This window comes from Colossoma macropomum, unplaced genomic scaffold, assembly GCF_904425465.1.
Source record: "Colossoma macropomum unplaced genomic scaffold, Colossoma_macropomum, whole genome shotgun sequence".
Taxonomy (NCBI): domain Eukaryota; kingdom Metazoa; phylum Chordata; class Actinopteri; order Characiformes; family Serrasalmidae; genus Colossoma; species Colossoma macropomum.
Window position 1 is genome coordinate 16,177,668 of NW_023494797.1, and position 25,656 is coordinate 16,203,323.

Sequence of the window (25,656 nt, forward strand, 5' to 3'; positions counted from 1 at the left end):
TCCATCTTTCTCTCTCCTTTTTTCTTTCTACCTCTCTCTCTCTTTCTCTTTATACCACTCACTCCTTCACTTTGTTTTTCTCTCTTCCCCTTCTCTATTGCACTCTCTACTTCTGTCTCTGTCCGTTTTCTCTTTCTTTTCTCTCATTTTCTCTTTCTACCTCACTCTCTCCACCTTTCTCTCTTTTTCTCTTTGCACCACTCACTCTTTTTATCTCTCACTTCCAATTTGTCTCTTTTCCTCTCTCTATAGCACTGTCTGCTTCCCTCTTTCTCTCTCTTAGTTTCTATCTCTCTTATTTTTCTTTCTACCTCACTCTACCTCTCTGTGTATTTCTCTTTGTTTTTTTCTTTCGCTCTCTCTTTCTACCTCTCTCCCAATCTTTATCTCTCTCTCTCTCTCTCTCTCTCTCTCATTTTCCTTCTCTCTCTCTCTCCCCCCATTCTACCTCTCTTTCTTTCTTTTAATCCCCCTCTCTCTCTGAGGAGAGCTGTGGGAGAGCTGCAGAGTGAAGGATGGCGGCGGCGCAGTCGGCTGACAGATGATGCGTGTTCGCTGAAGTGTGCCCCGCTCATTAATATTCATTAGCGCCTGACCTTCGAGGCTCTCCGATAAGGCATCGTGATGCAATGTTTAAAAATAATAGTTCACAAATATTTTGGAGATTTATATGCTTCGTTTCTGAAGAGAAGAGACAGACAGACAGACAGACAGGCAGACAGACAGAGAGAGAGAGAGAGAGACAGGAGACAGAGTGAGTGAGTGAGTGAGTAAGAGAGAAGAGACACGGGGGGGAGAGAGAGTGAGTAATAAAATCAGGGCATAAAGAGTGAGAGAGAGATGCAGTCATATTAATAACAGGTGATCTTAACTGCAATTCAATTCATGCCAATCAAGCTATTTGAAATTGACAGAGAGAGAGAGAGAGAGAGAGAGAGAGAGACACACGCCCAGAAAAGGTTAATTAACTCCGACCTTCTTAAACTCCTCCCATGAGTTGCTCCATGTCCAGTAGTGAGCCTTGTAGATTCCAACCCGCACCGCCATCATCTGGTTGCCGCGGTAATAGAAGACGGGCCTGTAGAGAGTGACAGGATCGGTGTGTGTGCTGGACCTTAGTGATCAACTAACTCACTCCTATACGGCCTACACTCTATATGTCTCTCTCTCTTTCTCTCTCTCTCTTTTCTCACTCTCTTCCTCTCTCCCTCTTTCCCTTCTCTCATTCTCATTCTCTCTGTCTCTTTTCCTCTCACTTTTTCTCTTTCTCCCTCAGCATCTCTCTCACTTGCTTTCTCTATCCTTTTATCTTTTTCTCTCTCCCACTCTCTTCACTCTTTTCCTCTCTCCCTTTCCATCCATTTCTCCCTCAGTATCTTTCTCACTCTCTTCTCCCCCTCCCTCTTTCCCTTTCTCCTGACCTAACTCTCTTTCTCTTTCTCCCACCATAACACTCTCTCTCTGTTACTCTCTCTCTATCAGTGTGCTGTACTCATCTGTACGCTCTCTCTCTCTCGCTCTCTCTCTCGCTCTCTCTCTCTCTCGCTCTCTCTCGCTCCCCCAGCAACACCTCGGCCTCTACACCTCTATTTATCCAGCTCCTATTGGGACACAGCCGTGTGGTCATCAGGGTCACTACTGTTGCTATGGAGGTACATCCTACAGACTGAGGCATGTGTGTGCGGTGTAGGGGAGTGGTGGGGGTGTTAGTGTGGTGGGGGGATTAGTTGGGGGGGTGTTCTCACCTGTCTGTCAGCGTGCTGTTGAACAGGGTCGGTCTCAGGTCCAGGCCGTCAATGACCCGATCGTCAGGGGCAACGAGACCAGCCAGAGCGAGACTGGTGGTGAAGAGATCCATCACAGTACCCACCTGAGAACTGACCTAGAGAACAGAGAGAGAGAGAGAGAGAGAGAGAGGGAGAGAGAGAGAGAGAGGAGAGAGAGAGAGAGAGAGAGAGAGAGGAGAGAGAGAGAGAGAGAGAGAGAGAGAAACGAGAGGACAAGAAAGAGAAAAGGGGAGAGAAAGGTAAAGAAAGAAAGACAGAGAGAGAGATAGAGACAGAAAGACAAAAAGGCAAAGGGAGAGAGAGAAAGAGAGAGAGTGAATGAAATAAGAGAGAAAGAGGAGAAGACAGAAACAAGGGAGAGGGAAGGAAAGAGAAAGAAAAATAGACAAAGAAAAATGAGGGAGAGAGAAAAAATGAAGAGAAAGAAGGAAAGACAGAGGAGAGATGGCGAAAGAAAAGTAAAGAGAGAAAGAGAAGATAAGAAAAAGGGGGGAGAAAAAGAGAGAACAAGAAGAGAAGAATAAAAAGAAGGAAAAAGAAAGAAAGAGAGAGAGAGAGAGAGAGACATATGGATAGAGTTGAATTTGTATTTGCAGGCTAAAATTTTGAAATTTTGAAAAGTGAAATGTTTGCGAACAAAAAAAAGCAATAAAGAAAGAAAGTGGGTAGTTTTCAAATTGAGTTTTTAAAAATATTATTAAATTTATCTGCATTTTGAAAATAAACAATACAACACAATTTAATACACACAAATTTAGTCAGTTATATACTGTATAAAATATTACTATTTATATGTTATAAATATTAATATGTTATTGTTCTCTCATTGGAGTAGGGGGCTGGGCTAGGGTAACTTTCTGGTGGGTAACTTGAGCCTGCGGACCCCACTTTGGGCAGGTGTGGTTTAGACCCTAAAGGCTGTTCTATAGAGTGATCAGAGCAGGACGAGCGCAGTGACTCATGATCACACGGACTGTGATACAGTACATCCTCCCCTACATCACACCCACAGCACAGCAGCGGCACAGCAGCGCGCAGGCCGGCCGCTCGGCCTCTCCCTAATATACACACGCACTGCAAACGAGGAGAGAGGAGAGAGGGCGAGGGCGAGAGAGAGAGAGAGAGAGAGTGGGAGAGAAGGAAAGAGAAAAAAGGAGAGATGGGACAGGGCTGCTGTTTTATCTCTCTCGCCCAGTCCCGGCGCAAAAAAGAGCTTTATTTTATTTATAAACTTTGAACTATTTTCCGATAAAATGCCATTTTTTCGCTGTCATCCTTGATCTTCCATTCCATTCTCTCCTGAGCGGCCCTTTGAGGGAGACGGCACGCTCACAATCAGATAACGCTATCAGCCCCGAGCAGCTGGCTGCGCTACACACACACACACACACACACACATACAGAGCCTGCATCAGCCTCCCTGGATTCTCCTCCTCCTCCTCCTCAGTGAGGGAGGGCCTGGCACATTCCATTATCTACACACACACACACACATACACACACACACACACACACACACACACAGTCTTACAAAGATAGGAAAAGGAGAAATCAAAGAAGACAATTAATAAAGTTGACTAGCCGCTACCTCCAGCAGCTCTTAGCCAACTCTGTGCATCACAGACTAAAAGAATCAGACTGAAAGAAAAGAAAAGAAAAAACGGAAGTCTGAATATTTTAACAGGCACATTTCTTTATCTCACATTCACTTCCATTCCCACTCCCCCTTTTATTCCAGCCTCTCTTCATTTCTTTGGTTTTTTTCTCCTTCTGTTTCTGGCAGTGCGTTAAAATATTCACTCAAAATAGCGACTTAGTTTCTCAAATATTGACTTGCTATGCTGAAATAATGACTAGAGTCTCGTAATAGGTCACCGGTGATTTTCCATAATATGGAAACCCTTTCGCTCCAGGCAGGGGAGACATTTTTCCTCCATCTCCTCTGTTCAAAATATTGACTTAGAAACTCAAAATAATGATTTTTCTTGAATATTGACTCACTAGGTTGGAAAAATGGCTTACATTCTTGAAATTTAGGCCCAATCCCATTTCACCCCTCACCCCTACCATTTAGCCCTACCTCTCCACTCTGCGCGTTAATGTCTAGAAGTGGGGTGTCCTGATTCTTGTTGAGATAGAGGGGTAGGGCGAAGTGTTAGGGCTACATGACCCTCCAAACTGAGGTTTTTCAGAGACTCCAAACAGAGCAAAAAGAAAAATCGGCAAGCTGGCTGAACAAGAGACCAAAGAAACCCACAAATGTGAGTTTTCTCTGTTGAAAATTACAATAATCACTGTATTATCTTAGTTTAATGTAATTTTAGTGTATTATGGTCCTTTTCTTCATAAGCATAGAAAATCCCTAGTGGTTTGCTGATGTCTCAGTAGCTGGCTAAATTTCCTGTTCCATCTTAAATAGTCCAGCACTTCTGACGCCTGAAGCACCAGAATGTAAGTGCTGCACCATTTAAGGCGCAACAGGAAAATTCAAACAAGAAGCTGGTGAATATCTGACTTCAGCTTCATATCACTGAAGAATTAGGGGTGGGTGATAATAAATTATTGCCCCCCTCTTTGAAGTCATATGATGCCCTAAATGTAACTAAAGTCCAGCAGTGAGGAGCTGAACTTTACCCTCCTCTGCTGTCACTGCAGACTGGCAGGGTCGCCTACAGAGCAGCGCTAGTAGCTGTTAATGAAGGAATGCTCTTTTTATTTGAGGGTCCCATTTCATAGGGGAAGATTTCAAACACTACCCCAGTTCCAAGGAGTAGTGAGTCCTTAATAACTCACTATTTTGACACCATATACAAAAGTTTAAACAATTTCAAATAAATGCTTAGTCATTATTTGACATGCTAAGTCAAATAAAAAGTCATTATTTTGAGATACTAAGTCAATATTCTGAGGAGGAGGAGGAAAAAAAAACAGATGTTTTTTTCTCCTCTATCTGGCAGGAAGAGGCTTCCATAAGCTCTTATTCAGCTTTACGCGAAAAAAAAAACAAAAAAACACACACACTGGACTGAAAGAAAAAAAAAGAAGTTTGAATATTTGAAAAGGCACATTTCTTTATCTTCCATTCACTTCCATTCCCATCCTCCCCCCACCACCCTTTTATTCCAGCCTCTCTTCATTTCTTTATCCCTTTTTTCACTGTTTTTTTTCCGGCCACGCTGTGCTGTGTGTGTTAAATGCTGGTGGTAGTTATCTGAGGAGACAGACTGCTATCCCTGTCTAATGCACTCCAGCCCTGTGCCTTCAGCTGATAAACACAACACAAGAGATGAGGCTGGCAGCTTTAGGGGGTGACGGCTCACGCCCCCCTCCTCTGTGTGTATCTGTAGGAATGCCTCTCTCACTGCTGTTTACTGCCAGCCCATTCCAGCACACATCTCCAGCCAACTGGGCCTGCTGGTGCCACTCAGACGCCCAGCTACTGTGATTCTGTTCGAGTGAATTCTCTTTAGGTCATTGGTTTTGTGATGTCACAAAAAAAAATCTATATATTTACATACACTATATGGCCAAAAGTATGTGGACACATACATCACAGCTACATGAGCTTGTTGGACATCAGAATCCAAAATCATGGTCATTAATATGGAGTTGCCCACTCCTTACATCTATTCTGGAAAGGCTTTTTCAGAGCATTTGTGAGGTCAGGCACTGATGTTGGAGGAGTAGGTTTGGCTCACAATCGATGTTCCAGTTCATCCCAAAGATGTTCAGTAGGGTTAAGGTCAGGGCTCTGTGCAGGCCACTGGAAAAAAGCTCTGAATCATTATCCCTCCTCTACCAAACTTTACTGTTGGCACTATGCATTCCAGTAGGTCAGGGGTCGGAGCCACAGGTGGCTTTTTTACCGCCCTGTTGCGGCTTCACAGCAGAATCAGACTTTTAGGTAAAAAATAAAATAATCCTCTTTGCAGTAAAATAAAGCTCTGCTGATCGTTCAACACAGTTTTATGCTGGAGTTAATGTAGAACTGCTAATTCACCCTTTAACCCTGAAGGTTGGCGTGAAAACTGCTGGTCACCATAGCAACGCAGACAGCAGTCTCACCTAGCTAGTAGCTAACGAAAAGGCAAAGAGAGATTTAAGACAACGATAATCTGGAGACTAATGGATTTAATGGACTTCATAAGCACTCAGCTGATTTCCTGATACGTTTAATCTGCAACCAGCAACTGTCAAACACTAAAAGGCTACACTTCTTGTTTGCCAGCTTCTCGTTCAAATTTTTCCGTTCCACCTTAAATGTTGCAGTGTTTACATGCTGGAGCCTCAGGCACCATTTAAGGTGGAACGTGAAAATTCAAACAAGAAGCTGGCGAATGAAATAAATAAAAAGTTGAGACATTTTAAAAGAAACTGTTCCACTTTTGCGGAAAAGTTTCCTGCTGGAGACGTGAAAAAGCAGCTATAGCTGAACTAAAGCTTAAAGCAGAGCAAAGTAAGTCTGCGTTTTTGTTTATATTTTTTTGGTCTATACCAGCACATCAGCACATGCTGAGACATATTTACAGCCAAGATGGTAAAATGGACACAAAATGTTGTGGCTCCCAAGGTGGTTTGATTTTTGTAGAAAGAACACAATGGCTCTTCTTAAAATTTGGGTTGCCGACCCCCGCGGTAGGTAGCATTCTCCTGGCATCTGCCAAACCTACACAAGTTCATCAGACTGCCAGAGAGTGAAGCATCATTCATCACTCGAGAGAACTCATTTCCACTGCTCCAGTAACACTGTGCTTTACACCACTCCAGCCAACGCTTGGCATTGCACATAGTGATCTTAGGCTTGTGTGCAGCTTCTTATCCACAGAAACCCATTTCATGAAGTCTTTAACATACAGTTCTCGTGCTGATGTTGCTACAAGCAGTCTGGAACTCTGTAGTGAGTATTTTTTACACGGTGTGCACTTCAGCCTTGCTTCCATTTCACAACAACAGCACTTACAGTTGACCGGGGCAGACCTAGCAAGGCTGAAATTTTACAAACTGGCATTCATGTGGCAAAGGTGGCATCCATGGTCAATGTTTGTCTGTGCACATCACATGGCTATGTGCTTGATTTTATACACCTGCTAGCAATGGGTGTGGCTGAAACACCCAAATTTAATAATTAGGATGTGTGTTCTTATACTTTTGGCTATATTGTGTAGGATCGCCTATTGACCTATAGAAGTTTAGCCCCGCCCATTCAGTGTTTCAGCCCAGATTTTTAAATGAGGCTCAATGCAGTGCAGCTAATAAATGGATGATGGTGATAAAAATGAATTATGACTGTTTTTAGTAAAAAAAAAACAAAAAAAAAACACAGGTGCCATCAGTGGACCTCTGGGGAAAGCTGGCACAGACATTGCAGTGTGTGTGGTGCTGGCACGAGTGTATCAGACACGCGTTGTTGCTGGGGTTTTTAAACATGCTAGGTTGAGAGTGGACCACCATCCAAAAACATCCAGCCAAGAGCGGTTCTGTGATCAGAAACTGACCATTGATGAAGGGCTAACACACACTGCTGGCTACAGATGGGCTACAGTCTCTAACTGCACAGCAGCAAGGTGTCTCTGATAAAGTGGCTGGGTGTTTGTGGGACATGAATGTTAACAGAAACGGTGGTATCAGTGTGTCCCACATGACAGCAAGGAGGCAGCCTGAAATCCAGCCAAATCTGCCAAGCAGCTGCTGGGCAAAACCTTAACAGCATGAAAACACCTGCTTACCCTCGCCATCCTCCACCAGCCTGTCAGTGCCCAGACACCTGGCACCAGCACGGGCAAAGCCTCCAGCAGCTGCCAGCTTGTGCCCTCCAAATCCACACACATACTAGAGCAGCACGATATGGATGAATATTCTAAAGCGAAGTGAAGATTCTTCTTAAACGAAGCGCTTCAATTAATGATAGCTGTTTAAAACTGGTAGTTTTTAAAGAAAACGTATCAGTATTGTTCGATACTTAAGATTTCAATATCGGTATTGGTGAAAAGTGACACAGTGCCATTGCTAATTACGATAATATTGCTTCATATGGCAATATGCCTAGCAATATATTAAAAGCACACTGGCATTGTTGAACTCTTGAAGGAATGGTTCAGCGAAACTCTTCCACTGACTCGAGGCAAGGCATGGCAAGGCAAGTTCATTTACAGCGGCAATTCAAAGTGCTTCACACAAACACAGACAAATAAAAGCATTGAACAATGTTTAAAAAAACAAACAAACCTTATGATGTCCTGAGATCGTACTCCAGATGTAGATTTTGCTTCTTTAGTTTAGTGCTGGAGCTACAAAGCTAACATTGCTAACAAACAGTAGAAGTCAATAGTCACCCAAATCTTTTGTTACAAATTTCAGTACCCCCACTGTTGAAAATAGTGCATGGTGGGGTTAATTTTTGAAGCTCGTAGTAAGTTATACTATATCATACAGTGGGCAATATGGCATAAATTATCATATCATTATAATTAAAGACAATTTATGCTTCACAATATGGATCACGATATTTTGACACACACCTAGTACACTAGATACATAAACTGCTATCAAAACCTTTTCGGGCAAAATAATTTTTATTTAGCATTTCATATATTGTACTGTACTAAATTCAATTGCTCAGGACTAATTATGTTCTATTTGTAATGAAACATGTTGGTCAGTGTTCCTTAAATACTGATGACGTCCATAATGTGCTCACAAAAGTATATTGTTTATCACAAAAAAACAAAATTTATCACAATAAAAATAAAATATTGTCATATTGCCCACCTCTACTGTCCTAAACCATATCGACTTGTCTGAGTAATGTAATGTGTCACTTAATGCAGTGAAGTTTTGGGGATGTATTTACAGAAGAGATTTGGGTGACTATTGAGGTTTGGTGTTTGTTGGCAACATTAGCCTCATAGCTCCAGCTCTAACCTAAAGAAACAAAATTTGGACAACAAACTGTTGGCTAATAATGTTAAATATAATAGAAATATAATATTACGTCTGGGGTAAGAAGTAAATTGTGTAAACTTGAGTTTCCACCCAAACATTCCTTTAAAATGATGATTGACCTGCATTATTTTGACCTGAACTATGTATTTATTTTTGGATCAAGTGAATATGCTCATTTGCATACTGAATATTGAATTGATTACAACAATATTCAATAAATTAAGCTCAAAAAAAAATTTCCAATGTAAAAGTCCCCCACAAACAGTGCATCTACTGAGTACACAGTTTCACATTAGTGTAATCAGTGTATAATAATTCTAAGTCATACCAAAGTAACTGAATCCAAACAAATAAAATTATTTAACACGAATTAAATGAATTTTTTAGCAAGTGATTCATTCATTAAATGAACTGAATCACTTACTAAAGAATCATAAATGAATCAAAACACGTCACAGATTCACAAGACATTCTTATAGATAACATTTAGCAAACGATACATGGTGCAGCCCTAACACACACAGACATACACACACAGCCAATGCACAGCCTAACCCCCCACCTCCCCACCCGCTCCCTCGCTGTCCTTTATCCCACACGGCTGGCATATTCAGATACAGGAGCCCTCATTACAGCTCAATCCAACCTCAGCAAACACACAAACAGATTAGCCGCTTAAGACGCTCCCAATCCCCCTCTGCCTCGCCTGGGCTCTGCGCTATCACAGCCCCGCACACCCCTCAGATAGCGAGCCGGGGGCACAGCTTAGCTCCAGCTCCTCCAAAAAAATCCCCCCAGCGCCACAGCCCCGTGTCACAGCTGCCCCTAATACAATTAAAAGTCATTTGCAGAACGCACGGCTTTAGCGGATCAGGAAAAGGGGAGGCTTCCTCTCAGCCGCAAAAAAAGAAGACGGGGGGATACGGGGGGGTATGGAGCACCTCAAAACTTGAGGAAACACACACACATTCATGCAGATGATAAATTCCTGTGGTTTGAAAATCTTCCTTTCTTGTCCGAGAGGTAGACTCGAGCTTTCCCGGAGCATCCTCTGAGAGGCAGGATTGAATTACAATACCTGATGAGGCCATTAACACTGATTCAAACAGTCAAAAACAATTAAGAGGCTGAGGAGAGGATTACTGACTTTCACCAGACGCACTGAGAACTGCTCTGAACTCTTTTATTCATTCCTCCACCGCAGGCCTGGAGACACTTTAATACACAGCCCCTAGTGTTAACAGATCACCTTAAGATTAAGCAGTTTAAACGAATTTAATTAATACAATTTTCAACTAAGCCAAGATGTATTTGAATAGCAGAGGCACGTTTGGAGTTCAGGTTTTGCTTCTTTAGTTACAACTAGAGTGGCAAGGCTGCAATTGCACTAGAAGAAAAACACTAGAAGTCAATAGTCACCCAAATGGCCCAAGTTGTTTCTGTAAAAATACACCCCCCAAACGTCATCCAGGTCTTCATTAAGGACACAAACACTTGTCGATGTGATTTAGAGCACAGTATGAGTTACTGAGCGAATGAGCAAAACTGCAGGATACTTAAAAATGAGCAAATATATTGTTATACTGAAAAGTTTTTATTGTTAAATCCTTTTTAAAGCGGAATTTGTACATGATTTTTGATATGAAGTTGTAGTTGTGCTGTCCATTTTATCTCTTAGTGAAGAGAATTGTGAATTGTTTCCACAGCAAGGGGTTCTCAGCCCTCCCCTTTCACTTCTCATTGCTCACTAGCAGCTCAACACACATTTTACACACAGAGAGACAACAGTGTCCTAGTTAGGCCCAATCCCATTTCACCCCTCGCCCTACCACTTAGCCCTTACTCCTCCTTTTTGCATGTTCATGTCTAGCGGTACGGTGTCCTGATTCTTGTTGAGATAGAGGGGTAGGGCGAAGTGTTGGGGCTACATGGCCCTCCGAACAGAGGATTTTCAGAGGCTCCAAACAGAGAGTTATGAAAAAAAAAGAAAAGCCGGCAAGATGGCTGCGCGAGCGACCAAGAAACCCACAAATTTGAGTATTTTCTCTGTAAAAAAAATACGATAACCATTGTTTTATCTTAGTTTAATGTCATTTTAGTGTATTATGGTCCTTTTCTTCATAACAAGCATAAAAAAATCACTAGTGGTTTGCTGATGTCTCAGTAGCTAGCTTAAATGATGCAGCAGTTATGGCACTTCAGGCATCAGAACTGCTGCACCATTTATGGTGGAATGGAAAAATATGAAGCTGGCGAATATCTGACTTCAGCTTCATATCACTGAAGAATTAGGGGTGGGTGATAATAAATAATTGCCCCCCTCTTTGAAGTCATATGATGACCTAAATGTAACTAAAGCCCAGCAGTGAGGAGCTGAACTTTACCCTCCTCTGCTGTCACTGCAGACTGGCAGGGTCACCTATAGAGCAGCGCTAGTAGCTGTTAATGAAGTAATGCTCTTTTTATCTGAGGGTTGTTTCATTTCGTAGGGAAGATTTCAACCACTATCACTCTGTAACTGTTCCAAGGGGCATAATAAAACTGTCCATCTATGGAGATTCCTACCGTGCCTGCAGGGATTCGTCCCGGCCACCAGGCAATAGCTGGCTCCCTCATTCCTCCTTCGAAAGTCGTCTCCTTTCCGCACAGGAACGGACCGTTACTGCCACCTGGGAATGAACACGGAAAACAAAACACACAGTTAACACAGTGCGGGGAGAGATGGCTGAGATTAGGAAAGAGATACAGCCACCAATCACTGACTCTAATCTGAGACTGAAAGCAGTAAGATTAGTACCACCAGTAAGAACACTAATATTAGAATAAATCAAAATAATCCATCGTGTTTGTTCTGTATGTGTGTTAGGTGACAGGAACCAAACCTGTGATGATCTAGCCAACATTTTCATAACTTCACTGAATACGAGACACCTTTGTTATGTTTATTATTTTCATGTTTCTTTGTATTGATTATAATGTTATGTAGTGTCTGTACTGGCAAAATACATTTCCTGCCCAGATACATATTTCTGAACTACTTACAGTTGATCATGGTCACATGATCAAAAAAACTGAAATGTGCACTAAAATATGCAGAAAAATGGCAAATACAAATTAGACTGCTATGTGCGTATGGAGGATGTGTATATATATATACATATATATATATTAGAAAATATATATTATATATATTTTCCAAGTAATTTTGGGCCATTTTTTTTTAGTCCATTCTTCATGAAATTTACATACAATGTAAAGAGCAACACGCATTTTCAAATTATGCCAAAAACTGAAAAATGACAAGGTTTTCCTCAGACAACAGCAATATATATAAATATATAATATACATATAGACATTAGACATATGGGACATTATTACTATACACTTTATATATATATATATATATATATATATATATAATAAAATGTTTTGCACTAACCAGAACAAATCTCATATATCTCGAAATGTTCTTGGCTAATAAACAACTCTGGCGCTCTGGTCCTGGAGTTGTCCTGTCCTGTGCTTTGGTATTTTGGCTGCTCTAGCACAGCTGCTTCAACTGATCAGCTGATTTACAGGCCCATCCTGAGCTGAAGTGGCTGTGTTAGAGCAGGAAAACACTGGTTCTGGGTTTAGTCTGAACTGTTACTCACTCTGATGAGGTCCAGATGTTAATGCAGCGCCGTTGTCAGAGGTAAAGAACACAAATGTGTTTTTATCGATGCCCAGTGTGACCAGCCAGGACAAAATCTGCCCGACACTGTAGTCCAGCTCCATCACAGCATCGCCATAGCTACAGAACACAGCACCACACAGACTATCAGTGTCAGCTCAACCATCATTTACAGAAACAGCTCAGCAAATCTGACTTTTCCCTCATCCCAAAAATCCCAAATCAAAAAGGTTTGGTGCTGAAGTTAAGTATGTGATGAATTTTAGTCTATGTTTATAGATAACAGTGTGTCATACAGTGTCAGACACCACATAAACAAGCCTATTAGAGATACTGACCAACTCAGCATGATTTCAAGCAAGCGTGGGATGATTTACGCAGTTTTCTGAAGCTAACTGGAGCAGAATAAGCTTTCATTACTTGGTAGATTCTTGTTGCCGATCAACTACACTTGAGAAAAAGGAAAATTGGGTAAAACTGAATTTTTTATTAAACTTTTCAACATCACATTCAAACGTTTGAGTGCCCTGGTCAAATTTCATGTTTGGTTGATTTTCCTAGAGAAATTAAGTAAACTGATCCTTCATGGCACATTATTGATCCCATGTTTTATTCTTTTCCAACATGTTAAACTCAGTAAATAAGTAAAATCTGTGCACAAATAAAATTAGATTAACTGGGAACACGTTCAGGAAGTGACAACGTTTTGATTTACATTGGGAACAATTTTGTCCTTCTGGAAGTCCTCGATACATCACTGACGCTGCACATGAGCCATAGTCTAAACAGATTTGACACATACAATGTGTTTTACAAGCTTCAAATGTCTGTGTTTTCTGGTAAAATCAGCAAAAAAGTAAAACTGTGCACTAAAATACTTACTTTGACTTAGAAAACCAACAAAACATGTTATTTTGACCAGAAGTGTTCAAAGCATATAACTGTATCTCTGTTTAAAATTATGCACCCCTGTTCAAGTTTTATTTTCATATTAAAAATGACAATTTTTGATTGTATTTATATACATATAAATTACTCTGTGGGTCCTGACCACTGAAGAACAGGGTAAAAGGGGCTAACAAAGTATGCAGAGAAACAGATGGACTACAGTCTGTAACTGTAGAACTACAAAGTGCACCTATATAGTAAGTGGAGCTGATAAAATGGACAATGAGCGTAGAAACAAGGAGGTGGTCATCGTGTTATGGCTGATCGGTGTATATATATACTGTGTCAGAAAACACATAAGCAAGTCTATTAGAGATTGTAAATTCAAAACCAAATTTGTTGAATTATCAAAAACTGTGATTCCAAACCTTTGAACTGCGCTGTAACTAATATGATATAATGTGCCAAAAGCATCACTGTAATGAAGCTACTTCCCCAAATAGATGCAGGAATTGGTAGGAAAATAGAGAGATCCACAGAGAGGTGTGAGATAGCTGGAAGCGCTATAAGCATGATCCCTCTTTCTGGAGAAAATATCTCTGGGGCCTGAGCCACTCCTCTGTCAACACAAACCTCATTTGGCATTCTGAAGAAACGTCTGCTTAGCGAGGTCTGACTCACTGTGAGGAATACTAAGAGCTCACACACGCGCGACATCAGCCATGCAGTCCTTCCCCTCGGCCCAACCACAGGGCTGCCAAAAATCAACATTTAATTAAACTGTAATTTGCATTGGAAAACAGGGGTGTTCACTTAATTACGAACTACTTCCTGGGTTCTCCTCCCGCATTTGATTTGGTTATGTATAAAATTACATCTGCATGATTTATGGAAGGTTCTGATCTGTGGGAAGGCCACTTTTTCTCACTCATCTCTTAAAGAAGTCACCTTCAAGAATAAGCCATGACCATAAAAATACAGTGCAGCATTTTGAGATTGTGGGATTTGATTGGTTGACTGATCTGAGATAAAGGGTCATTTTGGAAAATTTCCACATACAGCACAGACTGAAAGGTCATAGCCTGGATGTTCACGTCAGCTTTCCGTGACAGGACACAGTCAATGACAATAACAACACGTTGCCTGGCTGCGTCGATTAGCAGGTTTTGTTATTTCATTAACATGGTGGGTAAAAACAGGACTATTATTACTGTAATCAATTACAGAAGATCATTCACTCCACAATTATTACTGTCAGACTATAAAACTACACACACTGCAGATTCATACTGGGATTAAAATCACTCCACAATTATTACTGTCAGACTGTAAAACTACACACACTGCAGATTCATACTGGATTAAAATCACTCCACAATTATTACTGTCAGACTGTAAAACTACACACTGCAGATTCATACGAGATTAAAATCACTCCACAATTATTACTGTCAGACTGTAAAACTACACACTGCAGATTCATACTGGATTAAAATCACTCCACAATTATTACTGTCAGACTGTAAAACTACACACACTGCAGATTCATACTGGATTAGAATCGCTCCACAGTTATTACTGTCAGACTCTTAAATCTTAGTACACACAATAGTCTTCTGTAGTTATCTTATCACTGTGTTATGCCATGTTAGCCTGGTGGGTGGAGTAAAGTGGCGTATCTTTAACAAGACTAACAGGAGGTGAAGGTAAACATAAACAAGGATCCCATCCTGGAACTTTTTCAACAGGTTTTTCTCAGGTATGTGGGGCACTTGCATTGATGATGCCATCACGTTCTACATACATGTTAAGGTTATTTGTAACAGTACGACAGTAAAACTATTACCTATTGCACCTTTAGTGGCCCATTTCCTACATCTTTTATGCACTGAAATTGTTCCCTAATGTCCACTTATGACATCTGTGTGATTTTATGTACCAGTCAGAATTCATTTCTACATGACCATTTTCCAACTTCTCTTCATCCACTAGAATTAAACAGGCTGTTTTCGTTCCTGTGCCTTTAAGACTGGTATATGTAAACAATCTTTGTTCTGACTGGCTGCCCTGTATTGTACCTCATTCACAAGCAGTCCAGGCTGAAATACCCCTTATAACTTCAGTGTGAATGGGCGGAGCTAACCTGCTGTAGGCTGAGTAGTTGGATATATGTAAAAGCACTGGTTTTCTTAATGTTACAATACAATAAACCCAAAACAGGCCAATATTTCAGCTTCATTTTCATATACGGACAGTATGTAATGGTACATTTTGAAACATGTGGCAGTATGAAAATCAAAATTTTAAAATGTCCATGAAATCTGAGCTCTTTAAATGAGCAGAGGTGATAGATCAGTAACATCAGGCACTGAAAACTGATCACTTTGGACCCTAGATCTGTCATACAGAGTTTAGAGACTACAGATGAATATAATTTCAAAAGAAATCACACACTCTGTGAAAGTAAATGTGCTATACGTTTTGGTCTTGCATTCTTCTGCTTGTGTTTAAGGTAACACAGCAGAGTTTGGCTGATTAGGGGTGGATGATCTGGGGTGGAGCCTTCTAGGCTTTCACAGAACACCTAATGATTGTTGTGGATTAAAAATTACATGTTAGTCATTTTCAATTTGTTTTCATTTCATAATCATCATGCTTGTCGTATTTAAGCTCAGCAATTATTGTAGTTCTAGTCTTATTTCATTTTTAAGTTTTGGTTGAAAACAGCAGGGTTAAGATCATGAAATGCCCAACAGAAAACTGTCCAAAAGTGTCCAATATTTTCTCCACCATAGTATTTAGGTAGATACAGCCAAGCCTAAGGCCTAATTCACACATACTACTGTGCGCTACAGCTCAAACGTGCTGGCCTTTCATACATACAGTGTTTACGCTGCAGAGCGGAGCAGCAAGAAAGTTATACAGACATTCCTTTTCCAGATGGATAAATGGTCACATCAGTCACTCTGCTCAATAAAAACATCATTTATAAAAGTGCACAGTATATTTGTTTATCCTCGACCAGTTCTGACTTTGTGAATAGGCAAAAGTTTCAAGTCTGGTAGAACAACCGGATAATCTGTTGGCAGCACAGAATGTTCATCATGAATTAAGTTCCATTTCAAAAATTGCGTTTTTAAGTTTATATGCTATTTTCTGTTTAATTTTCATTGATTTTCTCGGCTTATTTTAGTGCATTTTGCTACGTGACCTGTGCATGGCACCTGGTCTTTTCTCTAAATACCACGCTGTTTCAGTGCAGCATCCGGGACTCTACCGCTTCGCATGTGCAGCCTGTGTGAAAGCGTTGACCACTTAACCTGGGCATCGAAATGAAAAGCAAGACTTTCCGTGTCGGCAAGTGGCAAGTGCCCCATATACCAGAGAAAAACCTGCTGAAAAAATAGAGTTCTGAGATGAATCCTTGTTTATGTTTACCTTCACCTCCTGTTAGTCTTGTTATAGATACGCCACTTTACTCCACCCACCTCAGACCACAGAGAGGCTAACATGGCAGAAGCAGTATGTGTGAATCAGGCCTAACACTTTAGATTTACTAGCATCACTATCAAGAAATGACAGAGGCATCAACCAGTGTTTCATTTACAATGGGTGGGAACAATTTTGTACGAAAAACTCTAGGCCTTCTGGAAGTTCTAGATACATCACTGATGATGAATACGAACTGCATTCCCACGCAAGTTTGACATATCGAATGTGTTTTACAGGCTACTAATGTCTAACATACCATTAGAAACCCCATAGGTGCTCCAGCAGAAACTGCCATTGGTTTTCTTCTCATTTTTTGAGTTTTCATGTTAATGGTCCAAATGGAGAGTCATGGCTCACCACTGAATAATCTCACATTACAGCGTCTACGTGTGAAAATGAGGAGTGGAGGGAGTAAACAGAAGGAAAGTAGTTTGTATTGCTCACAATAATTTTTTCCCTTTGTCCAGCACCTCATTAATACTGAAATATATATGCACGGATCCTTTCTCTAAAGAAATGATTGTCAGGATTAGAGAAATACTGATATCCCTATCATTCTGCTCACCACTATTGTCGGAAAACACAATAGCTCCTGGTCTTACCGTCCTCTCTGGCTCTTTCCCAGGAAGCGTTTGGAGGCATAGACGGGTGCGTGTGTGGCATCCGCCGCCCAGTACAGGAAGAAGGGCTGTCGTGCCATGGTCTGGTGACGGATGAAGTTCAAACCTTCCTGAAAGCAGATGTGAGAGGAGATCACAGCCGTTACATCAGAGAGTTCAAATCTCAGTCAGCAGCAGCCAACCAATCAGGGCAAGTCTTCCAAGAGCCTCACTGCACATACAATACCAGCCAAAAGTGTGGACACTTGATCAAATGCACTTTTTATAGTCTTAAAGATATTTTGGTCTAAAGATTTATGCTTACATCATTTCAACACATCAGCTGTCCTTTACATTGTGTGAAAATTTCATGATGAATGGACCAACAGAAATGCTCTAAAATCAACTGAAATAAAATCTCTTTACATTGACTTACTTTGAAAGGTAAGAGTGTTTTTGCCTTCTCCTGTAAAGTTGATATTTTGGAGATACTTATTTCCTTTTGGACAGCAACAAAATACTAGTAATACTAGAAAACCAATTAAAAATGACACTGTGAGGTCAAATTTATACATTTTTTCCTGAACAAAAATGTAAAGGTCATTTTTTAATGCCATTCCACCAACCCCACCCCAGCAGGTTCTCAGCTCATGAGGAGCTTCTTCAAGCCTGTTAGAAAAGCCTCCCAAATTAGAGGTGGGAGTCCAAAATTAGCCATAACCAGCCAAGACTCCAATTATGCATTCTTTTTAATTCTACTTATGATATTGTTAAATACACAATTAATTTTCGATTATTTTTATTAGTTTAAATATCATGATATTGTAACATTACTGTCCATTGAGTGGAAAATTTTGTGAAATTTCATAGTTTTTAGTTTTCATTGTTTTTATGTCTGAACTATTATTCTAAAATGTGTGAAACCCTTTCTATGACTAGGTGTACGTGTAAACTTTTAATCCTAAATTTAATGCTATAGTTTTGTCCTAAATTAGACAGTGATAAACATTCAGTCATTAATGAAACTCACCTCCAAATAAATTTGTGTGAGATTTGATTCCCCTGTTTTCTCATTGATTTCAAACTCCTCATAATATCTGCAAAAATACACAAGTTAGTTCTAGACTTTAATTGATCTCCAGAGAAAGGGTGTGTAGTGCACTGTCAACCGCCGAAAAATGCGGAATGTTATACACTGTTTGCATTCAGTGACCACAGGCTGTCACAAATAGCAGAAAGGAGAAGCCATCAGAGGGAGTGTAGTGTATAGTGTATGAACACAGTGTATAGTGTAAGAATATAGTGTACAGTGCGCAGCGTAGTACATAGTGTAAAAATATAGATAGTGTATAGTGTCAAAATAGTGTATACTGTAAGGATGTAGTACATAGCATAGTATAACAATAAAGTGTACAGTGTAAGGATACAGTACATAGTGTATAGTGCAAGAATATAGTTTATATTGTATACTGTAAGAATACAGTTTATTGTGTACAGTGTAGGGATATAACGTATAGGGTAAGAATATAGTTTATAGGGTACAATGTAAGAATGCAGTTCATAGTGTAAGAATCTAGTGTATAGTGTAAGGATATAGTACATAGAGTATAGTATGAGAATATAGTATACAGTTTAAGACGTAGTATCGATGTATAGTACAAGAATATAGTTCATAGTGTATAGTGCAAGAATATAGTTTATATTGTATACTGTAAGAATATAGTTTATTGTGTACAGTGTAGGGATATAATGTATAGGGTAAGAATATAGTTTATAGGGTATAGTGTAAGAATGCAGTTCATAGTGTAAGAATATAGTATACAGTGTAAGATATAGTACAGAGTATAGTACAAGAATATAGATCATAGAGTGTATGAATATAGTTCATAGCATATAATGTAAGAATACAGTCCATAGTGCAAGAACCTAGATCATAGAGTATATGAAAATAGCTCAGTGTATAGTGTAAGAATACAGTGTATAGTGTAAGGATATAGTACATAGAGTATAGTATGAGAATACAGTATACAGTGTATTGTGCAAGAATCTAGATCATAGAGTGTACAAATATAGGTTAAAATGTATAGTGTGAGTATATAGTATATTTGTGTAAGGGCATAATACATAGCGTATAGTGCAAGAATACATGGTATAAGCATGTATTGTATAGTGTAAGAATACGTTTCACAATATATAGTATAACAATACAGTGTATAGTGTAAGAATATAGTTTATAGTGTAGAGATACAGTGTATAGCGTAAGAACAAAGCGCACATGTATAGTGTATGGATATAGTGTATAGTGTAAGAAACTAGTACATATTGTACAAGAATATAGTATATAGTGTAAGAATACAGCATATAACATAAAAACACAGATAGTGTCAGAGAATCTTAAAATGCATCAAATTTCACATTACAGAGGGTTTTTTCTGCTGAGGAGCGTGAAGTTCCAAAGAGTGATTAAGAAGTGAATTTAGTGATGCACACACTGCAAGTCTCTGTAGAGTCAGAGTGTGTTATGAGCTGAAGCGTGTTGCTGCTTCGTTGGTTCGCATGCTCCGGCTGTTCCAGGTGTCCCAACACACCGTCAACGCAACCTGTCGTCTCCTGGGTGTGTGTGTGTGTGTGCGTGTGTGTCTGTGTGCTCGTCTGGCCAAGCTCAGGTACGCCACACTCATTAAATCCACTGCTAAGCACAAAAGTATCACACTTGCTAGAGCCAATGACCCCGAATGCACATATGGCTGTTTTGGGAGAACAAACAGAGAAAATTGGAGACCCAAACGCAGCTGGTATAAACAGATTTACAAAAAAATCTGATTAATTTAGCCAGGTAGCTGCAAACTCAGCCCAGATACTCAGGGGAAAACAGGCTACTGTCCCCCAGAACACATTTACAGATGTGACTGAAGCCATTAGACGCATCTCTGTTAGTGCTGGATTAATTTTACCCAGAGAGGTATAATAATTTAAGCCATTATCGACAAGATCTGTGATTTTTATCCAGTATGAATTCGCAATATGAGTATATTTCAACAGTCTGACAGTAGCAATAGTGGAGTGATTTTAATCCAGTATGAATCTGCAGTGTGTAGTTTTACAGTCTGATGGTAATAATTGTGGAGCGATTTTAATCCAGTATGAATCTGCAGTGTGTGTAGTTTTACAGTCTGACAGTAATAATTGTGGGGCGATTTTAATCCAGTATGAATCTGCAGTGTGTAGTTTTACAGTCTGACAGTAATAATTGTGTATTTGTGGGAATTTGGGGAATCAATTGGTTAAGCAAACCAACAACAAATTACATTACACAACCTCCTTTGATAAAACTAATCCATCTCCTATGTTAAAAGTCAGATTTAGTGTTTTCTCTAAATGCACTGTTTTTTTCCCACGTAGCTGATTAGTCTGATCAGGTGTGCTAGAACAGGAAGATCAAAAGAATGTGCAGGGCACAGGTACTTTAGGACCAATGCTGGTATACCTCAGTGTGAAACATACCTTCCTATCATCTGGGAGTTGTTGTAGACGGGGATGTTGGGCCTGTAGGTGTTGTTGTAGGGTCCAAAGTGACAGTTTGGTGCTCCAAACCACTGATCGAACCCATGCTTCAGGGGCAGGAACTGCTCTCTGTGCCCGAGGTGCCTGGCGTGGGGGCAGATGTTAGAAGATCATCATAATAGGCTGATTTTAGTAGTTTAGAGTCAGTGTTCTTTAAATACATTATGTAATACAAAGGATGTTTTTCCTTAACGCACAAAACATCTCCTCTTCTACTTACAAACACAAATATTTTATGGATTGAAACCTTAGAATGTGCACTTTCAACAGAATGTATCCTATGAGTTGCAAATGACAGTACAAGTATAAAATTAAGAATAAAAGTATAAAATTGAATAATTATTATAAAAACACAAGCCTTGATGCTGTGATCACTGCAATGGATCAATGATTTTAGGCCTAGAGGTAGATTTTAAGTAATTTTGACCAATTTCTGTTGGTCATTTATCATGAAATGTTCACACAATGTAAAGAGCACCTGGTGTTTTTTCGAATGATGCAAGAAAAATGAAAATGTGAAAAAAAGTTTTTTTTTAATGACGGCGGCGATTTAATTTGCATTTTAATGGGTCTCTAGGTGGCTGCCCACCTTTGCCTGGTGTAAAGTTCAGCCCTGCATCATCATAACTGCAATTACACTGGAGGAACTCACCACTTGCCGACGATCTTGCTGACATAGCCTTTTTTCTTCAGGATCTGAGGCAACAGTATCTCGTCTTTTGAGATTCCTCCCACGATCTCCTGAGGAGTGTAGGCTGTACGAGAAACACTTGTTACACACGACGCTCAGAGACAAGAGCAGCAAAATGAGATTAACAGACAGTAAAGGTGGAAAAATGTAGTGATCTGCAGGCAGCGAATGTTAGAATTAGAACTGATTTAGTCTTAGAATTCATTTTAAAAATATAAAGAATGCGCTCATTTTCGGCCGAAATAAACTTCTCAGGCTATTTTCAAACAAAACAAAAAAAATCTCCCTAAAAAGCTTGTTGTGTTGTGTTTATATTTCTGTGTAAACTGTTCTTCCAGTCATATCTGTGTATTCAGTGTACTTTTAAAAATAATTCTGACTCTGTACCAGAATAACTGAATCAAATCAAGTATCAAATCAAGAAGTTCAGTGATGCAATGTAATCATGAGGTCAGAACTGTACATACTTAACCCTTTACTGCATGAATTACGAAACTATAAAAAATATGTTTCTGTTATTTGGAAATTGGAAAAAAAAAAACATTTTTGGGGGTGCTGTGCATTTTGTTGCCATACGGCCAACATCATGCAATAAAAGACCTGTAATCTGCAATGCTTACAATGAGAGCAAATCAGCGCATTAGCATAGCATAACAGCCATTCATGCATATATGTTTAAGAAAACAGAAAAGTATGAAAATAATAATACTGATAAAACCCTCAAATGGTAATGAAAAAAAGTCGATTCAATTACTCTCATTGTGTGACTGCAGGTCCATTGCTGCACGCTGTTGCCACACTGAAACCCATGAAATCTGAATTGGTTTTATTCATGATAAACAGATTGTGTTTAATTTTTTTTCTTGAAGTTCTTGCAAACAAATAATGAATTATATACAAACTTGTGTTTTTGAAAAGAACTACTGAATGTAACAGGAAGACGTGATCAGAAAAAAGTGAGCAACTTTACTCAGAAAACCTTCAGCTTCGCAAAGGACAAAAAAGACTTTTATAGTGTAGTCAGGCAAAAAATATGTAAAAGTTTCGGCCACCCCTGGTATAATGACGTTTTGCTGATTTTCTAAGAGAAAATAAGATAACACAACCTCTACAGAGAACACATATCTACCTCTTTAAACCCACAGTTACTATTTATTTGCTGAACTTAACAGTCGGGAAAAAAAAAAATGTAAAAGTTATGTCACATTTAATATTTTATAATTCCAATATGTTAAATAAAAAAAAATGATATACTGCATTAAAATTAGAAGAGAATGCCATATTTACAATCAGATCTCTGTATAAGATGTGCTAACTTATTTTTACTTAGAAAATAGTTAGGGTAGAGTTAGGGTAGATCATACTATTATGAAGTTATGTCACATTTAATATTTTATTTTTTTAATAAACTGAATAAAAAAATAGATACACTGCGCTAAAATTAGAAGAAAATGTCATATTTACAATCAGATCTCTGTAGAAGATGTGCTAACTTATTTTCACTTAGAAAATCAGCCAAACATAATTGGAAAATCCAGTTGTTGCCACAGGGCAACGCCACGCAGTAAAAGGTTAAAAGAGAGTGGCAATGGTAGAGTTATAGTAGAGTTACGTTAGATCGTACCGTGATGAAGTTATGTAAAATTTTATATTTTATTTTTTTCCAATATGTTAAATATAGATATGCTACACTAAAATTAGTAGAAACTGCCATATTTACAATCAGATCTCTATAGAAGATGTGCCAACTTATTTTCACTTAGAAAATCAACTAAATGTAATGGGAAAATGAACGCCATGCAGTAAAAGGTTAAAAGATAGTGGCGATGGTTACAGTAGATCATACCGTTATGAAGTTATATCACCTTTAATATTTTATTTTTTTCAAAATGTTGAAAATCAAAAAAACATAATGGGAAAATCGAGTTGTTGCCACAGGGCAACGCCACGCAGTCAAAGGTTCGAAGACGATGGTAGAGTTATGGCAGGTCATACCGTTCCTGGCGTGTGCGTTGGTGGTGTAGAACCCGTTGCGAATTGGAAGTCTTCCAGTAAGCAGGGCCGCTCTGGCTGGAGGACAGGAAGAAGAGCGAGAACAGGGGAAAGACGTTTTCAGTCATTTCACTTATAAACCACAGGAAATCAGAACACTCTGGGAAAACGAAGCGAAGGCAGGGAATGTGCTACTCATCACGGAAAGCATCTCAAGCATGAAGGAAACATATTACTGCAGAGACTTGACCGTCCTCGCGAAATAAAAGTTTGAACATCTAATCGAAAAGCAAAAAACCTTCCTGAAGAGCAAATCTGAGCTGGTTTAAATTTACAAAATCAGCCTGCAAATAAGACTCTCATTTCAAAGAGCGAGAGAGGGAGAAGAGAGAGAAAGGGGAGCTCACCCTGCGCACTGTGATTAGAAGACCCTCGCCCTATCTGCTCTGTGATTAAAATTCTAATTAAGGTTCTGAGGAAGTTTCTCTAATACTGCCTCCGCGGCGCTAATACAGAACACCAGGTACAGAGACTTCCTCCAGGCGCCTTCATCTCACTCTCCAGATTAACTATCGATTAAGCCTTATTTGCTTAAATATTAATTAGAACTGAGAAGGGCCTAACGGTACATCTTCTGCATAACACATTCGTTCAGATTCCCAAATTATGTATAATTTGCATACATCAGTAGTGTGAGCATTAGCCACATTAGCATAATGAGTTCTATTTTCCTGCCACTCAGTGCCAGCGGTTCTCACGTAGCGGTGCGCTTTAAACTGACCAAGCCAGAGGCTAGGCCGCTTTCCTCTGGACGTGTCATTTTAAATCAAGATCTCCCCCCAAAAGTCGTACCTAAGCTGAAATATCAAGCGCTTCTGAGATATTATAGTGCAACAGCTACCGTCTTATACAGAACCAAAATGTACACATAGTTCCTCATACATGTGATAAATACAATTGCGTGCAAAAGTTTGGGCGCCCCGGTCTACAGACATGCTCTTCTAGGTGAAAATAAGTGCAGATCCTTTACAGAGGCCACATTTTTTAACGCACCATTACTGTTTATTTCCTGAATTTAACATATTGAGAAAAAAATAAAACAACACGCAGCCTGTGTACAAGTTACGGCCTATTTTATATGTTAATAAAGAGAAATTTTGCACGAAACTTTGCAGCGAAATGCCCACATTTAATTGTGTTTTCTATAGAGGATTTGTTCACTTATTGTCACTTAGAAAATTAACAAAACATGTAATTTGTTCAAACTTTTGCAGAATACTCTGTGCTAGTATATGTTTTGTCTTAGCACTGAAATCCAAAGAATTATGTCTTCTCAGACTTAAACACCATTTATGCCGTATATGTGTTTTTATTTTACTGTGGTGCAGAGTATGTTTATAAAAATGACCACAATTGGCCAGCATTGGACTCCAAACACGTGATCAGTAATTAGCCCACTTATTATTTTAATATCTGCCCATCTGTGTTGTAATTTTTTGACATAAGCATTGTGAGGCAGGTAAGTGCTCTCTTTATCCCTTAGAGTTGAACAGGTTTTGTTACTGTGCCTTTAAGAGTGATATGTAAATGAATATTGTAAATATGTAAATGCATTCTGTTCTGATTGGCTGCCCTGCATTGTACCACATTTTTTAAGCAGTATGGGATAAGCCAATCCTTATGACTTTAGCGTTAGTGAGTGGGCGGGGCTAAATTGCTGTAGGCTGAATATGCAAATATATGCAAATACTCTGATTTTTATGACATCACAAAACAATAAATTAAAAACAGGCTGTTGCAGCTTAATTTTCGAACCTGGCGGGGCTGAATTCTATTTCATAACTTTAAAAGTAAGGAAAATTTGGTTTGACATAATACAGGACATTTATACATTTTAAATGCCAATTTGGCACTTTAAAGAGAAAGTATTGTTATTTATATTATGACACTGGCTAACAGAATGTACTGGAAATGAGATCTCATGACAAAAATATTGGCCAGTTTTGCTGTACAGAAATTGGCATTGG

At 39.3% G+C, this 25,656-nt stretch overlaps 1 protein-coding gene across 1 annotated transcript in view; it reads right to left on the minus strand.

The window, feature by feature from the left end:
• Positions 1–25,656, minus strand: part of galns (galactosamine (N-acetyl)-6-sulfatase) — a 55,631-nt gene that overhangs the window by 24,369 nt on the left and 5,606 nt on the right. Inside the window, 9 exon segments of the mRNA XM_036584424.1 lie at positions 976–1,078; positions 1,746–1,882; positions 11,295–11,398; positions 12,384–12,523; positions 17,386–17,513; positions 18,413–18,479; positions 20,887–21,030; positions 21,599–21,701; positions 23,633–23,707. Coding sequence (XP_036440317.1) covers positions 976–1,078; positions 1,746–1,882; positions 11,295–11,398; positions 12,384–12,523; positions 17,386–17,513; positions 18,413–18,479; positions 20,887–21,030; positions 21,599–21,701; positions 23,633–23,707 — 1,001 coding nt within the window.